The sequence below is a fragment of the Clytia hemisphaerica genome, unplaced genomic scaffold (assembly GCF_902728285.1).
Source record: "Clytia hemisphaerica strain Z4C2 unplaced genomic scaffold, Clytia hemisphaerica genome assembly, whole genome shotgun sequence".
Lineage (NCBI taxonomy): Eukaryota > Metazoa > Cnidaria > Hydrozoa > Leptothecata > Clytiidae > Clytia > Clytia hemisphaerica.
In genome coordinates this window covers 83412-102619 of record NW_027103464.1, presented here as the reverse complement: position 1 = coordinate 102619, position 19208 = coordinate 83412, and the positions used below count along the sequence as shown (strand labels likewise).

Sequence of the window (19208 nt, the reverse complement as noted above, 5' to 3'; positions counted from 1 at the left end):
TCAAAAAAGAAAAGATATTGATAGCGCGGGGGTCATGTTGCGGTTTTATATTCGGGAGATTAGATTTTCATGGATTTTTGAACAAAAACATCACATTCTTTTTCTTTTATAAATCTCATAAACAACTTGTTATGAAATCAATTATTCATTTGTATAGACCTTATTTTCCCTATTTTTTCGTTATTTTGTTTGAGAGTAAGTATTCACATGGAAACGAAGCAAGAAAAAACAGTAGCACAATTTTTATTCAATTCATATGATTTTTTCATACGATTGCGCTACGTTATCACCACCTCAAAGGAGCACTTGTATAATAAAAAAGAAAAAGAAAGTATTTTTTTTTTATATCTCTTCACTAATTTTTTATATATCTATTTCATCACCCCTTTTTTTCCTCCATTCATTTTCAATAGTTAGCGATCAAAAGTTAAAACAGTTTTCAAATAAATTTTATGGGACCCCCATTTCGGATTGAAATCCAACTAATACACTGCAAAATACACTGTAAGGGTGTACTTTTGATACAACCACCCAATCAAGGTCATTATATGTGAGAAAAAAAGGGAGATTAACAGGGAAGGGCGTAGTGGTATAGTGGTTATCATCCTTGACTCCCGCCTGGGAGGCGCGAGTTCGATACCCCACCGTGTCTCTACGATTCACTTGGCAAGTGCGAATATACCTACGCCTGGGTCAACCCATGCCATGTGAGGGGAATTGGGTACCATTACTCTGATACAAGAGCGTGGGTAGATTAGACAGACATTGTGACGTGCCGTGGCACTCATAAGGTTTGAACTCGCGTTTGCATCGCTCTCCCAGTGTCGTTCGAGTGTCATGGTATACGCCATAGCTTGGCACCTCGCGCCTGTCAAGTCGCAGTGTCTGTCAGTGCCGTGATTCCTTGCCTTCGTGGGTAGGACCCGTCCCGAATGCATTCGGAGGGCTCATATCTATCTATCTTTACCGGGAAGTTTTGAAACCACAATAGATTTGTAAGCGCTCTAAAGTAGGTTCGAAGGGTAGAGTTTTAACGCTAGACTTGAGACTTAGGATCCTAAACAATGAAGTATAAGTCTTATACTTCATTGTTTAGGATCCTAAGTCTCAAAAAGCCCGAAGGGCTAGAAGTCAATCTCCTTGGTAGGATTTGAAGCCAACAAATCCTACCAAAGTTGCACGGCTCGCCTGGTTTTTACACAAATGACAGATTGAAACTAAAATATACCGCTAAATTTCGAAACATCAAAGATCAATCGTAAACAAAGGAATTGCTAGATTCAATCTGTCGTCAAAAATGCGGCGCATTTTTTAAGGCTTCATTTTTTCTTGCCTGAGAAAGGTTAGAGATTGAACTCTAGCCCTTCGGGCTTTAAACTCATCAATGATCCTAAAGTTCAAAAATAGTCCAATAAGGCTCAGAATATAGCCTGGAAGTTTGTCAACCCCTCCCAAATTGAACTATTCGATTAGATTAAAGAGATTTTCTCGCCGGAACTTTAAATCTTGAAAACCGTTAAAATAACCGGAATTCTCAATATATTTCAACCATGATTGTTGATCGTGCTACAGTACAAAGAAGGGTCTTCCTTTAAGTTGGATGCACAGTAAGGGTGTGTTTGGGGACTGCTGAATTGAAAGTTTGACAGTATAAAAATCTGATGTATCTTTACAGTTTTGAGTCGCACCATTTGAATTTGTTTCCACTTTTTGTCAACATCTCAGGCTCATATTCAGGTGACTTCAACATAATAAGATGTGAAATCTAACTACACTGTACGGGCACCTTTTCACTGCTAAAATGCCGACTGCAAGGGTCCGCCAATTTTGAAAGCCATTTTTTAGCAGCACATGACGTCATTTAGAAACCGAGTGCCCCTCCCCGCCCCGGGGAATGATACGAAGAAAATCTCTACTGTAAGGAAAAATGATGTCACACTCCCAGATTAAGATGAAAGAGGATCCTAATCATAGAGGCCCCCCAGCGGTGGAGGTCTAATGAAAAAAAGCATTTTAAAAGGCAGGATAAAGAAACTTCGCTTTATTCCGAATGAATTTTAGAATATTTTACAAGTCAGGGCCTAATTTTATAACAGCTCATCCATCGCAGTGCTTTAAAGGTTTTGTTATTGAATAAGAGTGATATCGTTTGCTTACTTATCACTTTTAATTCACGAGCGTTTTCACATTCGATTGACATGGATGTGGGGCAAGATTGATCAGAAAGAGGAAAAGAAACAAATTTCTTTTGCTTATATCAGCATAATACAATAGGAAGACACTGTCCTGATATGAAATATGTGTCTGATATGAAAACGGGAACACATAAATCACATTTAACATTTATTCCCAATCTGATTGAAAATCATTAAAGCGACCCATCAACCTGGGCAGATTCTTTTACGGAAATATGGACTTTTTGGTCCAAATGGTGGCGTTTTTTTCTTTAAAATAAATGAGATAAAAAATATATTTACAAAATATCCTATGACGGGCTTGATTACAAGTTTTCCAACTTAAAAATGTTTTTACTCGTATAATGTTTAAAAAAATTGACTAATAATTCAAAACTCTTTCCTCGCACCCATTGCATTTGATGGATGCAGCTGCAAAAATAGTCTAATGCCATCGGATGGTCAACAATGTTCATTATATTATACTCTCCTTCATAGCAAAGTATTAATTTGAGATGCAATGATTATTGGGAGAAAATCACGTTGCAAAAAGTTCCCCAAGAAAGATTTTCTTATCGCTACCAGCCGACAACACTAAAAAAACAAAAAAACGAGACAATAGAGAATTAGATCATCACGTATTGAGAATCAAATTATCTGATTCTTTGATTGAGTGGAAGTTTTTTTTCAACCTTCAAGCAAGCGATAAATTGGAGACATAAGGCTCGGGTACACAATAAGTTTTTTTCGCGTTGGTGCAATGCAACCCCGGGGGGGGGGCAGCTGGGCAAAAGGACCGACGGGTATGTGCGGGTCCTAAGGGTACCTTTTCCAATATGTTTAAAATGCACTGTAAGGGTCGGAAAAACTAGAGATGCACTGTAAGGGTAGAAATTTCAGAAAATTCTTGAAAAATCTAGATATTTTGACCAAAAATGCTAGAATTTTGACCATTTTTTGCACGAAAGGGATCGTTAAGTGGATAAATTTTCGCGTGGATTAATTTTCGCGATTTTCGCGTATTTTGGCCATTTTCGCGAAATTTTGTCCACGCGAAAAATTTAAAATTATGATTTTTGCCAAAACCCCTAGGAAAATGAAAGAAATTAGGTGAAAAAGAGGCTGATTCGCGAAATTTAGTCCACGCGAAAATTTTCGATTTTCGATTCGCGAAAAAAAGTCCACGCGAAAATTTATCCACTTAAGGTATGATTTTCACTGATTTTTGCTGCACTGTAAGGGTGCAATTATAAAAGCCAATTTTTGGCCCGCACATACCGTCAGTCCGCAAACCCAGTGCCCCCCCGGGAATGCAACATGCTCCATCCCACCAACCTGAAACGCTTTCTCGTGTCTCCACCCCATTTTTCTTTCTACCAATAAAAGTGAAATCGACAACACTTTTAATAACATTTGTGTGTTCTCTCACTTTCGCCCATGGGCAAAATCAGCGTGTATTTTGGGTATTTCCCTCACTTTTTGTCCCATGAAACAATAAAAGAAACCATGGGACACACACTTTTTTCTTGTGTTGGTGGGATGAAGCATGTTGCATTGCACCAACGCGAAAAAAACTTATCGTGTCCCCAAGCCTTTAAGCTTTTCGCGTTTTAGATGGGAAATAACAGTTTCAACTCTAACCATTTGGAGCTTCAATTCAACTCAATCGATTGCGTCCCATAAACGACTTCCCGTTGGTTTAGACGCAAAAATATCCGAAATTCTTAGCCCACACAGTAGACCAGCGTCCGAGATTCAGAAAAGGCCTTAAAAATGGTTTTCGTAGGGCACCCCTTAGATCAGAGCAAATTTTTGATATTATGCTCCTAATAGGGTGTAGTATTGACAAAAAAAAATTGTCCTTCGAATCTCCTGCCGTTTTCGAGTGAATCAATTTTTGGTTAATCGATAGAACTTATCAAGGGTCCCCCCTTTATCAACGGTTTTTCCGAAGTCTGAAAATCAAATATCTGAGGCTACAGACTCAGCGTGAAAAGTAGATAAAGAAAATGGGGTGATTTGTTAAGTTTCGACCACCTGGTACCGAGAAATGGCATTTTTAAGGCGAAAATCGACGTTTTCCGATGACGTCAGCATTTTTCAGGGAGCATTCCTACAGCTAGATAGCCCTGAATTAGTAGTATCCGAAAATGGTATGGTTTGTTAACTTTCGATGTTCCAATCTTGAGATATTTCATTTTTAAGGTGGGTAAATATGCTGAAAAACTGCTGACTATCGATCATTTTTAATATATAAACCAAAATATCTCGAGATCTAGACATGGAAAACTGATTTAAAGATGAACCCATAGTCTGCGGCCGCGTCAGAAAAAAATTCCATTTTCACCCGGCCGGTTTCCGGAAACACTACATTATTGTTTTTATTTTTGCCCTAGAGGAAATTTTTTTTTCAAATTTGTAGCTATTGTCAAAAAAACCGTGGAAAAAAAAGAAACATTTAAACATTACGTAATGAATATCACTAATACTTACAAATTGGTTCAGTAGGATGAAAATCAACGTCGTTGACGGATCCATTGTGTCCAGGTAATTTGTACAAAATTTTCCTCGTAACCGTGTCCCACACGTAGACAAACCTTTAAAGAAACAAAGTAGTATTCTTGATATGCTTAAAGGGACAAAATGTAAACATTGCGCGAACCATGTGTCATTTAAGAGAACAATTAAAGTCACGTGTCCAAAACAAACTTGAAAAACAATTTAAAAAATCAAAATCAGCCATATTTGTTTTGATTTTGTATCCCACTGCATACGGTTTGTTTACAAATTTCGTCAGTACTTTTGTGTCCCTTTAAGTCAAGGTGACGTCTTATCTGATATTCCGATGGTGGATTGGCGGCCCGGGGGGGGGGGGGGCAGCTGGGCAAAAGGACCGACGGGTATGTGCGGGTCCTAAGGGTACCTTTTCCAATATGTTTAAAATGCACTGTAAGGGTCGGAAAAACTAGAGATGCACTGTAAGCTCGGGTGAAACAAGGCATGTCCCAAATATATTTTGCGTGACGCACACCGCTTCCCATTATTCATTAACTTTCATATATAGCTCAAAAGAATCGTATCAACGAGAGGATTTCGAAAAGTGCTGGGTCAAAAATTGACATCAAGCCAATCTCAAGATATCGGCCAAAAACTGATTTTGACGTGATAAAATACATCGAAAAAACACGTCAAAAAGACAATTTAAATGACGTCATTATTGAAAAAAGGCGATAATTCTGATTAACTTACTACAATCAAAGCAAAATTTTGACTGGAGATGTAAAGTAACGATTCTAAATATTTCATGAAAAAAAAATTGAAAATTCACGATGACGTCAGCATTTTTTGACGTATTTTAATTTTTCCCGACAACAAATGACGTCATTCAAATTTTCTGAAAATTTTTGAACAAATATTTCAGAATCATTAATTTACAACTCCAGTCAAAATTTGGTGTTGATTGTATTAATAAAATTGAAGTTATCGCTGTTTTTCAATAATGACGTCATTTGAATCTTACTTATGACGTGTTTTTTCGATGTATTTTATAACGTCAAAATCAATTTTTGACCGATATCTTGAGATTGGCTTAATGCAAATTTTTGACCCAGCACTTTTCGAAATCCGCTCGTTGATATGACTCTTTTGAGCTATATATGAACGTTAAGGAATAATCGGAAGCGGTGCGCGTCACGCAAAATGTATTTGGGACATGCCTTGTTTCACCCGAGGGGGTAGAAATTTCAGAAAATTCCTGAAAAATCTAGATATTTTGACCAAAAATGCTAGATTTATGACCAAAAATGCAAGAATTTTGACCATTTTTTGCACGTAAGGGATCGAAAATTTGGGGAAAATGCACTCTAAGGGTATGATTTTCACTGATTTTTGCTGCACTGTAAGGGTGCAATTTTAAAAGCCAATTTTTGGCCCGGTCATACCGTCAGTCTGCAAACCGTGTGCCCCCCCCCCGGGATTGGCGGCCGCCCAAGCTAAAGCTCTAAAGGAGCAGGCCAACTTCCTTCCTCGTAATCGTGTCCCACACGTAAACAAACTTTTAAAGAAACAAAGTGATATTCTTGATACATGTTTTTTTAATAAGCATACAAAAATTCGAAGACAGACTTAGGTCGAGAGCTTGAAAAGGCTGAAAAATTATTTTAAGGATGCTTATTTCCCAAGTAAAACTCTAGAGAAATTCCATAAACTACAAAACTACAAAATACGAAACTTCCAGTACAAACACGATATGCCTGGATAGAGATATGATTTTTGGTAAAGGTACGTTGATTCGTAGAGAGTTACAGGTACGTTAGTTATAGGTACGTTGGTTCGTACAAAGTTATAGCTACGTTGACTCATATAAAGTTGAGATGCCTTGGAGTTTTTACAAGATACTTCACTAATTGGTCATTTAAAGTGATAGAGATGACGCGTTCTTTAGAAAAAGTAACGACCAACCAAATCAAATAAGAGCTTGTAAAAACTCCAGCTTGTCCCGTAAAGTGTCATGTTATGTTGACTGGTACAAAGTAGTTAAGTTATACTTGGTTCAAGAAGACTAGTTATTTCAATTTGTATTTCAAGTTAAGCAATATATATTTCAGTTTCAATTTGTATTTCAAGTTAAGCAATATATATTTCAGTTTCAAGTTGTATTTCAAGTTAAAGCAATATATATTTCAGTTCAATTTTGTTATTTCAAGTTAAGCAATATATTTCAGTTTCAATTGTATTTCAAGTTAAGATTTCAGTTTCAAGTTGTATTTCAAGTTAAGCAATATATTTCAGTTTCAATATATATTTCAGTTTCAAGTTGTATTTCAAGTTAAAGCAATATATATTTCAGTTTCAATTTGTATTTCAAGTTAAGCAATATATATTTCAGTTTCAATTTGTATTTCAAGTTAAGCAATATATATTTCAGTTTCAATTTGTATTTCAGGTTAAGCAGTATCAATTTCAGTTTCAATTTTGTATTTCAGGTTAAGCAGTATATATTTCAGTTTCAATTTTGTATTTCAAGTTAAGCAATATATATTTCAGTTTCAATTTTGTATTTCAGGTTAAGCAGTATATATTTCAGTTTCAATTTTGTATTTCAGGTTAAGCAATATCAATTTTACTTTCAATTTCAATTTGTATTTCAGGTTTTATATATATAGCAACAATAATGCAGATTTTTAAACCTTTGCACTATAGGTTTTTCAGATATTTAAATCTGTTGTCTTGTGGTGAAACATGACAAACCTTCACTTTTTTTGTAAAAAAGAAGCAATGAATCGTTAAAATGGTTGCTTGCTCTTAGCAAAAAGACAGTATAAAGCCACAAAATCTTTATTCAAAAGTTTTTTTTCAAGGGTCTAGCATGTTTGAAGAAGAATTTACCAGACGGTTTTTTTTTGTATAAGAATGGTGTAAATCCATTTCATCATGGATATTCTTAACTATTTTGGGAAAATCATCCTAAAATATCCTTACAGCATTCTTAGGTTAGGATCCTAATTCAGACTAGATTTAATATTTAGTATTTACGTCTAAAGCATAAAATGGCATTTTTGTGAAAGAAGTGAGCCTTACTTGGCGTCTTGGAAAATGCTTTAAAAATGGCATTCTTAGCTTGAGTACCAAAATTCCATGATGATGATATTCTTAGCATTATTCTTAATTGTTAGGCCATTTTCATCATGGACATTCTTTAACTATTTTCCAGAACTTTCTAAAATCTTGATCATCCAGAATAGCAACTCCAGCTGGAATCCAGGCATTTTTGTAGATAAACTATTCGAATCGGTTAAAATCTTTTCGGGTATTTTAGCGCTATTTCCACACGAATTCCAAATTGTCAAGAATTCCCGTTTACTTTACGGTCGATTTATTTTTATCGCCTGTTTGGTGCAGCTATAGTTTCCGGATGTTATTCCGAAAAATACGCATCTACTTTTGTTTTCTAAAAAACAACTTGATGAAAAGCAGACTTCTGGCTGGACTTTGCCTTTTGATAAGTTTTTATGACGCTGAGTACATTAAAGTAGACTAGGAGCGTTTGAAGAGGTCGTCATTTTGAGAGAAATTGTTACAAATCCAAATAACAATAAAACTACTTGGAGTTGAAAGATTTAATCAAAAATGAGAAACAAACATCAAAAACAGATTTGCAATCCCTTATTCTCAAATAAAAACATTGCTTCATACTGTTTTTACTTTCCAAAATCAGGCGTAGTGGTGTAGTGGTTATCGTGCTTGACTTCTGTCCAGGAGGCTCGAGTTCGATACCCACCGTGGCACTACGATTTACTTGGCAAGTGAATGCTCCTTCGCCCAGGTCAACCCATGCCATGTGAGGGGAATTGGGTACCATAACTCTGATACAAGAGTATGGGTAATTGTGGTGTGCCGAGACACTTAGGAGGTTCTACACCTGCGAGGACATCCGTTCTCCCGCGTAGTTCTGCAGGGTTGCAATGTCTGCTTGCCCTGTGATTCCTACTCCACCGTGGGTAGGACCCATTCTGATGTATCGGAGGGCATATCTATCCATCTATCTATCTATCCTTCCAAAAACAACGAAAATCTGGCGGACTGTTTTACAGTCCACCTAAGCAAAAACATATTACCATATACTACCGGGCCACTTTAGTGAAACCCGAGCTAGATGAAAAGAAACTTTGATTTCGTTCCGAAAATTAGATATCACCTCAAAAAATCAGAGTGATTTTTTTCGTGCCTTGCGTGCCTTCGTGTTCTTCGTGCCTTTCGAAAAAAAGTATAAAGCGTATAATTCCCATATAATATAATATAATTTCTCTATTTCAACGAACTTTTTTTTCAAAGGCACGAACTTTTTTTCGAAAGGCACGAAGGGCATAATATAATTTCTCTATTTCAACTGTATAGACATGAATAGAATAGAATGTATAGAAATATCTAAACGGTTGAATATAGAAAAATTCGGTGATAAAATTTGAACCAATCAGAAAGCTTACGGGGAAATCAATTATAACTTAAAGAAAGTAATCGTGACAATTGTATTTATAACAAAATTATTTTGAAGGTTGACAGATTGCTCACGGCATGGATTTATCACAGAGACTGTAAATTGAGTTTTATAGAATTTTTATAGATCAGTGCCATAACTTATTGGCACTTTTGGCTAATTTACCATTTTTCGAAAATTGAAGTTCGAGTGAGAATGTCAATTTCGGGCCTTCAACTTGATTTCATCGATTATTTCGATCTTGGAGGGATTTATTGGTTTATAGGCTATATTTCAAGCCCTGCTGGACCATTTTTGATCTTTTGGATCCTCAGATCCTTTGCCATCAAGGCAAAAGCTCCAATCTCAAAATTAGTGTCTGAGAAAACTAAGAATTTTTCTGCTAAGCTCACCTTAAATTTTGAGATTGACCGTTTTTTCAAGTAGATTGGAAACACATTGAAAAAAGGGCCAAGCTCAAGATTTAAGGTTAGCCAAACAGAAACAAGCCACATGCTAAATGGACCTACCTAACAATGAGAATCAGATAAAAATAGAAAAATTGCCAAAGAGTAAGAAAAAGCAAATCGAACTCGGTCATGTTGTGAGCATTGCGAATACGCATCTTTCTGCAAAAAATCTGAAAAAACTAATGATAAAATCTGAAGAAATTGCCAAAAAAACAGTTTTCCGGCATATTTCCGGCATATTTCGGGCATTTTCGGCCAGAATTTTTTTTTCGAAAATCGGGCTCCGTCACATTTTGGGCATTTCCATTTTGCATCTTTGTGCCAAGACTCAGAAAAAACGCGAGAAAACTGGTAAAACGACGAACGAACGAACGAACGAACGAACGAACGAACGAACGAACGAACAGACAACGGTCAATTTAGGACCTCTGGATAGGTCCAAAACATCTTAGTTTTCTCAGACACTAATTTTGAGATTGGACCTTTTGCCTCGATGACAGTGATATACTCTTTTAAATTTTATGTTAGATATATTAAGAAAGGCTGACCCATGACAATTACCGGAGTTTGCAGCCGTCATTACGGCTGTTTTATTATTTATTAAATCTATTTTTTTGTTTTTTTTAGATGCACCTTTTTAACATCGCAAGAAAATAACGTATCAAAATCATCATGTCAAACAATCTGAAGAAACCAACATTTTTATTTCGGTCGTTATTAATAGTTTCTGTGTGTGCCTTTGAAATGAGCACCTATCTGAGCACCCATGAAAACACTCCACACGTGACAGCTTCTAAGAGACAAAACTCGGTCACGGAAAAATGGACCGACGGTACGAGATATTTAGACTTGTTTCTCAAGCAACTATCACGTGCTGAAAGATTTGAAAGGAATCCTGAGTTGAGTGATGTTATTAGGAAAATGGTCACTCGATTGAGCAAGATCAACTATGGTCAATCTAAGACGCAAAACCCTGGCAACAACATCACCATCATTCTAAACGCTATCAATGAGATTTCAAGCATCGGGAATGTTGCCCCTAATTGGAGTAAATCTACTAATATTCTTGTTGGCTTGAATCGATCTATCTACAATAAATATTCAAAAAGATTAACCAGAATTCAAGGTCTATTGCCCAACTTTAAATGTGAAATTGTAGATCTTGATCAAAGTAATTCCTTGGCCAAAACTTTATTAAACCTTGTTATCAAAAGTCCTACCAAATATATTATGTTAACACGAAAGTTGATGAAGATCGAAAATAAATTCAATATTAAAGCTTTTCTGAATCCTTTAATGAAAGGAGCTTCCGATGTTATATCCGGGTCGGTGAATTATCCTGACAGCCATTGGAGTTCTGGATGTTATCAATCAAAACTGATCTGGAGCCAATACAAAACTGTATCCGGTCACGATGTGGTAAATCAACAACAAAGAGTTTTTTGCGATTATTTGAATGGACCCTTTGCAATAAACAGAGGCGTTCTTTTGGGTCATTTGGAAGCTAAAGCTAAGACAAAATGTCCAGACGTTTTAGTTTATCCGGAAATCATATCGACAATGAGTAAGCAATTGAAAACTATGACGTCACACCTCTCAAGTGTTTTCGATATGGAGCCATGGCGTGATTTAGAGAATCTAAGTCGCAATGATTGGCTTGGATTCGCTACAAGAAATAGTATCTCGGAATTTTACGATGATACTCTCGATAAACATTTTGAATTCACTGACATTGAAGTGAAAGTGAAATGTGAAAAGAAGAATAAGAAAACTAAGACTATGCTTGAACAAAGAGCTTGTATGAGGGACCTGCATTTCATGTTTATCGATACATTAAAGCTCTTCGATAAGTTAGGTTACCATTTTAACAGCGAGGACGGTTCAGGTCTGGCGGCTGTCAAACTGCAAGATAGTCTACCGTTGGATATAGATCAAGACGTACTATTCCGCAGTCAAAATTTCACGTCCCTTGAGAGATATGAATTGGAATGGAAAAAACTCGGCATGGCTTTTGATAAACAGCTAAACACAACGCCAACAAAATGCACGAGAAATGTTAATCTGTTTAAAGAAGTTACTTGTGACTACATTGGAATTTATAAAAAGAAATGGAATATAGAGGCTTTCGGCACGATCATTCTCCCATACGACTTATATAAGAATGTAAATCAAATTTCGGACATTATTCAAATCGTGCGACCCTATTTAAAACATCCGTTCCCAACGAGTCGGATCAAGGGGATCAATACTAAAATCCGAATGGGAGATTATTGGTCAGCCTTCAGACCGAACCCGGGGTATTATGCGCGCGGGCGGTACGGCCTTGATGCCTTGAAACATGTCACGCATTGGAGACAACAAGAATCATCAGATAGAACTAGAGCGTGGACAACATACAAGACTAAGCCCAAATTTCAAGATTGTACTAAAGAAGGACATCATTTATGTATGAATCATTATTTGGCAGACGGAAATATTCAATTTCAACAGCCATGGGCTTGAAAATTATTTTGATTATCTTGATATTGGGCTTTTCCAGAAAAAAAACCGTACACCCCCTGTTGAGGATCCAACCTTTCGTATGAGCTACCCCTGGAATTCCAACTGAAAATATTGTATCCCCTTTGGAATTCCAAGAAACTTAAGGGTCAAAACCCTCTGGAATTCCAAATTTTTGTGGGTTTTCAAACAATACCCCATGGAATTCCGCTTATTTTTAATGGATTTTTGTAAACCCCTATTGAATTCCGCAACATTTCAAACCTTACCCCGTAGGAACGGAAATTGACCTCCTCAACAGGGGGTGTACGGTTTTTTTCTGGGAAAGCCCATTAATGTTTTATATTAACTTTGTATTATCGGAGAAGGGGGTGGGGGCGTGCATTTTGACGGTGTGGCGGTATTAGCTCTCTAGTTTCGGTGTTTGACAAAAAAAGACTATATCTCGTGGGTGACATAATTTGACTTTTAGCAATTATTGCTGTCGGTGTAGCCCGGGGTAGCCACATAAAGCTTTTTGATAGACTGGATAGCGCTGATAAGTGATCTGGTGTAATTTGGCAAACTCCATATTTTAGCTTTGCTTGAGGTGGTAGCAAATACATGCCACTATATCCAGTCCTTTTTGGCGAAAAACAAACAGAAAACTATGACCAAGGGATCGATTGTTTTCAAAGTTTGGAGGTATTTTTGAGTTTTTATATCGTATTTTGTACACTTTGATGGGATTTGATTGCTTCTTCGTTTATGTCTATTGGTTTGTTGGTTCTTTTTCGCATAAAATTCTCATTTCTTGACAGAATGTTTGATATATGTTTTTTTCTTTTTTATTACGATTCTTAGCTGGTTGAAAAGATAACTGCAAGCATAATATGAAAATGCAGAAGAAATTAACTTTTGAACAATTGTTATAATTATATACCATTTTTCATTTATCATATTATTAAAAAAACTTGGAAATTATCACTCTGAAAATTTCTCTTTCGATATGGCTTTCAATGGGCTTTTCCAGAATGAAATTTTACCCTCACTGTTGAGGCAGGGTTCCCAGCACTTAAGAGAAATATTTTCCCTGATTTTTCCAAAAAAGGCCCTTTTCCATGACTTTTAGATTGACCAAGGTGCCTTTTTCCCTGACCAGAGCAGGATATTGGGTCTTTTTCCCTGACCGTTCACCCCAACGGTATTTTGAAAAACCCTATTGAGATAAAAAAATTAAAACTTACAAAAATTTACTATATATTTTTGACTTCCACTAAACCAGGATACAAAAGGGGTCCGTCGATGTTGTAAAGATGAACGTTTATTTGATGAAAATTTCCTCTTTCCTCATATTTGGCTTCTACTATCACTTTAGAGTGCAGTGAATTTCCATGAAAATTCATACCCTTATGCTTTTCAAAGGGCAAAATTGCAATTTTCCAAGAAAATGTGAAATTTCCTCCAAAATGACCAATTTTGTGCCAATTACCAAAAAATTGGCCTTTTAATCACAATTTTTACCCTTACAGTCCAGTTCAGTTTTGTATTTCCTACCTTTCCTGAACTAGAAAAACCTACCCTTAAGGCCGAACGTCTGGTAGGTCATTTACCTTGAGTGCCCCCCCCCTCCCGGATCATTTTTCTACCACTAAAACGAAATAAAAGAAACTAATGAAGAGATAAGTAAAACAAAACTGTCAGAACTGTGGAATAAATAAATATCACAGAGCTTACAATACACCAATACTTACTGGCTGATAAAATACCTGCAAAAATGAAAGATGAAAAGGATAATATCATTTCAATTATCATTTGTAATTTGGAGTTGACTGATTTTGGAATTCCCTGACTTTCCCTGACTATTCCAAAAAAAGTTCCCTGACTTTTCCCTGACTTTCACTACTTTTTCTAAATTTTCCCTGACTTTTCCAGGTTTTCCCTGACTTTTTCCAAAAAAGCTACTTTTTCCAGGTTTTCCAGGTTTTCCCTGACCGCTGGGAACCCTGTGAGGATATTGATTTCTTCAAGTACAGAACCCCCTGGATATCCACTCTTAAAAATATGCTCAACCCCCTGGATATCCTCTCATGCTCATAGGGTCCTCCAGGGTTCAGGTACCCCCAATCATTTTGGTACCCCTAAATCTTTTAGAATTCTAAAGTAGGCCCCAACTTTGTGAGTTACCCCCTTTTTTATTGTTAAAAGTGCAATAAAGGATTTTCTGCTCTTTTGTCATTCCTGGGAAAATACTTCCATGATGGCCAGCACTTCTTTTTCAACAAATTCAAGGGTTTCAAGGGTCCATTTTGACTAATTTTCCAGGGTTTCAAGGGTTTTTTATCACAAAATTTCAAGGGTTTTATGGTTTTTAATTGATCTTTGCTGGTTTTCAAGGATTGTTGACAATAGGAGAAGGGTCGAATTTTCAACTCTCAAAGTTGAATCCTCAGCTCCCTTAAAATGCATAAAATACCCCTAAAACATTTTCTTTAACAAATTCACGTAAAAACCTTGAAATCTTTCGAACAAACCAGTCTTTTCAATCCCCTTGATTTTAAACAGAACCTCAATAACATTCTTCAACAGACACTTTCTTTATAGTTGTGGTAAAGGAGGGCACAGCTTTAATTGGGCCCGACGGAGAAAATCTTTGATGTTCAGTGCTTTAGATTGGCTGATAGTTGATAATTTTAGAACCACCCATTCTATCACCCAGACCTTCCGATCTCAAATAATACTAGTGGCACTTTTCACGGGTTAAATGATAAACCCCTTAAGAATGAGCGAGGAATCTCAGGGGTTCCAAAAGTCCGCCCCCCCCAAGTGAGAATGCAGGTACCCCCAAACATATCAGGTACCCCCTAAATTTAAGAATACTTCCAGGTACCTGCCTTTTTTAACACTGTTTTTTAGGTACCTCCAAATTTCTGGGGGGGGTATCTTTATTATACGTATTTTTTACTTGAAAAGACACTTTACCCCTGGATATCCGCTCCCTTGTAGATACACGCTTTTTTTATAAGAACGGTGTAAATTTATTTCATCATGGATATTATATTCTTAACTTTTTTGGGAAAATCATCCTAAAATACTGTATTCTTACAGCATTCTTAGGTTAGGATCCTAATTCAAACTAGATTTAACATTTATGTAGTGCATACATCTCAAGCATAAAATGGCATTTTTATGAGAGGAGTGAGCCTTAATTGACAATTTATACTTAAAAATGCTCTAAAAAGGTCATTTTTAGCTTGAATAGCCATGATGGTGATATTCTTAGCATTATTCTTAATTTTTTGGTCATTTTCATCATGGGCATTCTTATAAAGTGTATTCTTATAAAAAAAGCGTATCTCCTACCAGGTAGTATTATAAATATTTGATGGCAATGAAAAAAATAACAGGCTAAAAAAACACATCAAACACGCAATTTCCCTTTAACGCAACGGTAAATAAATTAAGCTTCCTTTTGCAGACAGCCCTGAACTTAAAAGACTACACCTCGTAGGACAAACTCTACAAAGAAGTATTCATATCTATAGAACGTGTAACAGTCATGATGAAAGCGGCCATGCTGATATTTGTGACGTTCTCGGAAATGCGATGGAGCGTTGGTGAGAGAAGGGAGAATATGAGAAAAATGTTGCTATTAATTAATCGTACTTCATCGCAGAGGTCTCCGTACGGGAATTAAGAAACTTGAGAAATGGTTGGTAAGTGTTTCACTACAAATACCTAGGGGGCCGTCAACCATAGTACGTACGCACTAAAGGGGGAGGGAGGTCTTCTCAAAAGCGTATGCTTGTGTACAGGGGAGGAGAGGGGTCAAAGGAAAATGTACGTATGCAGAGAAAATTGTTTCATAGCCCTTTTTTGCTCGTTTTTTTGTCGACTTTTAAGCTTCTTATACGCATCAAGGAAAAGAAAAAGTTTCTTAATAAACATGTTGTTTCATGTATGAAATAAAGGTCCGAACCAAACGATTTGAATTCGGAATTTTTTTTCAACTGAGGAGGGGGGGGGGGGGGTGGATTTAAAAGAACGACAAATTACGCATACGTGTTAAAATGCAGGATTCTTTAGAGCAATAGACTTCGTATATAAAATATCGTCTCTTTATGAATATTTTCAAATTTCGTGTTCAACAGAGGCACGGTTCCTCATTGCTAGGATGGCAGCAGAGCTCGGAATCATCGGAAAATTTCTTTGGTGGTTTTTAGTAAAAATTGTTTGTCTCGAGGCGTTCTGAGCATTCAGCTATTTTGTGTTTCACTAAAATTGTAGTCTCGAGGCGTTCTGAGCATTCAGCTATTTTGTGTTTCACTAAAATTGTAGTCTCGCGGTAGAAATTTTCCATATCCTTTTTCTGAAGAGGTCAAAGCGAATGGCTTATCAATTTCAAAGATACGAACCACAAGGCCAATATAATCAGATAACATTCCGTGACACAAAACTTGACTAAAAGATTAATATTCAAATCATGAATGAACTTTTAAGAGAATACAAACACATTTAAGTTTATCATTAATAGAAGTTGAAATTTTAATTCTAATGAGAATACACGAGAAGAATACACGCTTTTTTTTATAAGAATACACTTTATATAAGAATTTCCATGATGAAAATAGCCAAAGAATTAAGAATATCCTAAGAACTCAAGCTAAGAATGCCATTTTTAGTCTGGATTAGGACCCTAACCTAAGAATATGCTTTTTTCCGTACCGTAAAGATTTGCACCGCATTACACAAGAAAAAAAACACTTTGACATTGATCTTATTGAGGCCCGGTGAACGGTGAATTTCACACAAGACCAAGAAATGAAAGAAATCACAATTTGCCGGTCTAAAAATTTGGTTCGCTGCGGCCGCCTCAAGTATATGTTCACGCTAATTAATACAATAGGCTTGCTAAGAATTCGCCAGCCTAGAATCTAGAATTTGCCGGAAATAATTTTTCATTCGCTAGCCAATCAAAAACAAAGCAAAATCCCTGTATAGGGCTTAAAACTTCTATAAAGGACTTTAAAAGCGAATCAAAAAGATTTCTAAGAAACTAACATAAAATAAAAAGCATTCTTAAAAGGAGTTATTTCGGTCATCTAACTCTGTAACGATTGCTAAAGTTCAGATAATAATTAATAAGCTGGACTATTCTTATCTTTTTTATGTGCGTCAGACTAAAAGACAAAGGTAAGGTAAAGTACATAGACATTTTTTTAGTGACAGCAAACTATAAGAACATAAGGTTGCCATTAAGACATTAACAAAAATGTTAAGAATATTTCAAAACTTTGAGAGCTCTAGAACACCTAATTTTTCAGGAAATAACATAAAAAACACTCACAAAAGAGCGAAATATTGAGAACATTTTTTAGCTTGAAAAAGTTTAAAAGGCTTTAAAAGTTTAGGATGTTCCTGTAAAGATACGTGTTTTAGTAGGCTCATTCATTACCGCATTTACAGAGTGCATTAATTGATCAGTTAATTAAAGAAAAAAAAGGTTTGAAGCCATTGACGTATAATTGTCTAAGAGGCATATAGAAAAAAAACCCAGTGGTGGTCAGATGACTTGTCAAGACCTGATAAATGAATTACGTTAATGTTCTCTCTTTTGAATTAAACGGTCGGGAAAACCCCCCTAGTTTAGGAAATTACAATTAGATTATAGTATAATAGTAAGTATGGTTTGCTATAAAAGTTAGCATGATATAAAGGAAGCTGGTCATCGGGATTAGAGTGTTATAAGAGAACTTAGGAATCTAAAATTTCAGTTCGAAAGCAAAAAAGCAAGAGAGAGACGCATGAACACAGTAACCAAACAAAACAAAATGGTGAAAAATATTTTCCACAATAAAACGATAGTGGACACTGAGACCGCTAACCACAACCACCAGAATAATGAGAAGGTTGGTGGTGGTCATTCGGATTGGAAATGTTGTCAAATCATAGAGACTTTGAACGAGAAAACAGTATTAATAGACGGCTGTGATTGTGGATATTACAAAGAAGAAGACCGAGTTGTTAAACGTACCGGTAGCGACGGTAAACGGAGAACGGAGACGGCGCATCGCCGAATGTGTCGTTATTGGAGCAGAGAGGATCCGCTTAATGTCAAAGAAGGTGATGTGGCGGCCACAGGAGTAAAAAGCGATACCATCAACCGAACATTGACCGCACGGCGCCGCCTATGCGAACAATGTAGCGTTGAAAGTGTGAAATCGGTTGAATGTTATATGGAGGATTGTTTTGTTCAAATCGACGGGACCGAAGACGAGCCTACATACCAGGAAATTGAATTCAGAGAGCGCGACAGATGTGTTGTCGAGGGTGAGGATAATCAACCAATTTATTTTGAACTGATCAATGTAGAAGAACATGTTTATGAGTTTGTTTTGTAAAAACGTTTGTTTGTTTCGATTTTAAATTTCTCGAGTTTAAACATGAGTGACAGAATTTCCTCGGAAAATATTTACGAGCTTGTTTTAGAAGAACTGCTATCAGGGATTGCGATCAAACTTTCTTTGGATTAAAGAAAAACTACAGTTGGTCTTTTTGTAAGAATCCATCTTCGAAGTTCGAATAACAGATATGAATGTTCAAAAAGATTCTTTAAGTTATCTTTAGGCGAGAATCGAAGTAAATTCTCAAAACTTTCGATGAAGCAATCACATTGCCAAATATGACCTAGAGATCATCATCTTAGTTTATTTTTGTAGGTAGGGTATAGTAGTAACATTTTAAATGGAAATTTAATTTTTTAACAACTTAGTTTTATTTTTGTAGGTAGGGTATAAGTAGTATATAACATTTTAAACGGAAATTTAATATTTGAAAAAAGAAAATTATACACTGCATCTCTGTAAATAAATACATATGATTTTATACGATTTTAAGAAAAAGTAGACAAGAATCAATTTAGTACTATCAGTTTCATCTTTTACGAATCATCAGCTAATTTGTTAAAAAACTACATACTTCTTACTTATAAGATTGATTTGTGAAAATTTGCAGAATTCCTAAGCATAATATGAGCATATATGTCAGCCTGAAATATTTTTCCAGTTGTCATATTTTATCTGTTTAAAAAGGTTTGGTAGAGGTCAAGTA

The 19208-nt window shown here is 36.1% G+C and overlaps 1 protein-coding gene across 1 annotated transcript in view; it reads right to left on the bottom strand.

The window, feature by feature from the left end:
• Positions 1 to 2368: 2368 nt before the first annotated feature.
• LOC136798291 (U5 small nuclear ribonucleoprotein 40 kDa protein-like) overlaps positions 2369 to 19208 on the bottom strand; it is a 30750-nt gene continuing 13910 nt past the window's right edge. The window contains exons 11-12 of the mRNA XM_067054880.1: positions 4668 to 4771; positions 2369 to 2768 (exon numbers count right to left, since the gene is read on the bottom strand). Of these exons, the coding sequence (XP_066910981.1) occupies positions 2713 to 2768; positions 4668 to 4771 (160 nt within the window). The 3' untranslated portion in view covers positions 2369 to 2712. The remainder of the gene's footprint in view (positions 2769 to 4667; positions 4772 to 19208) is intronic.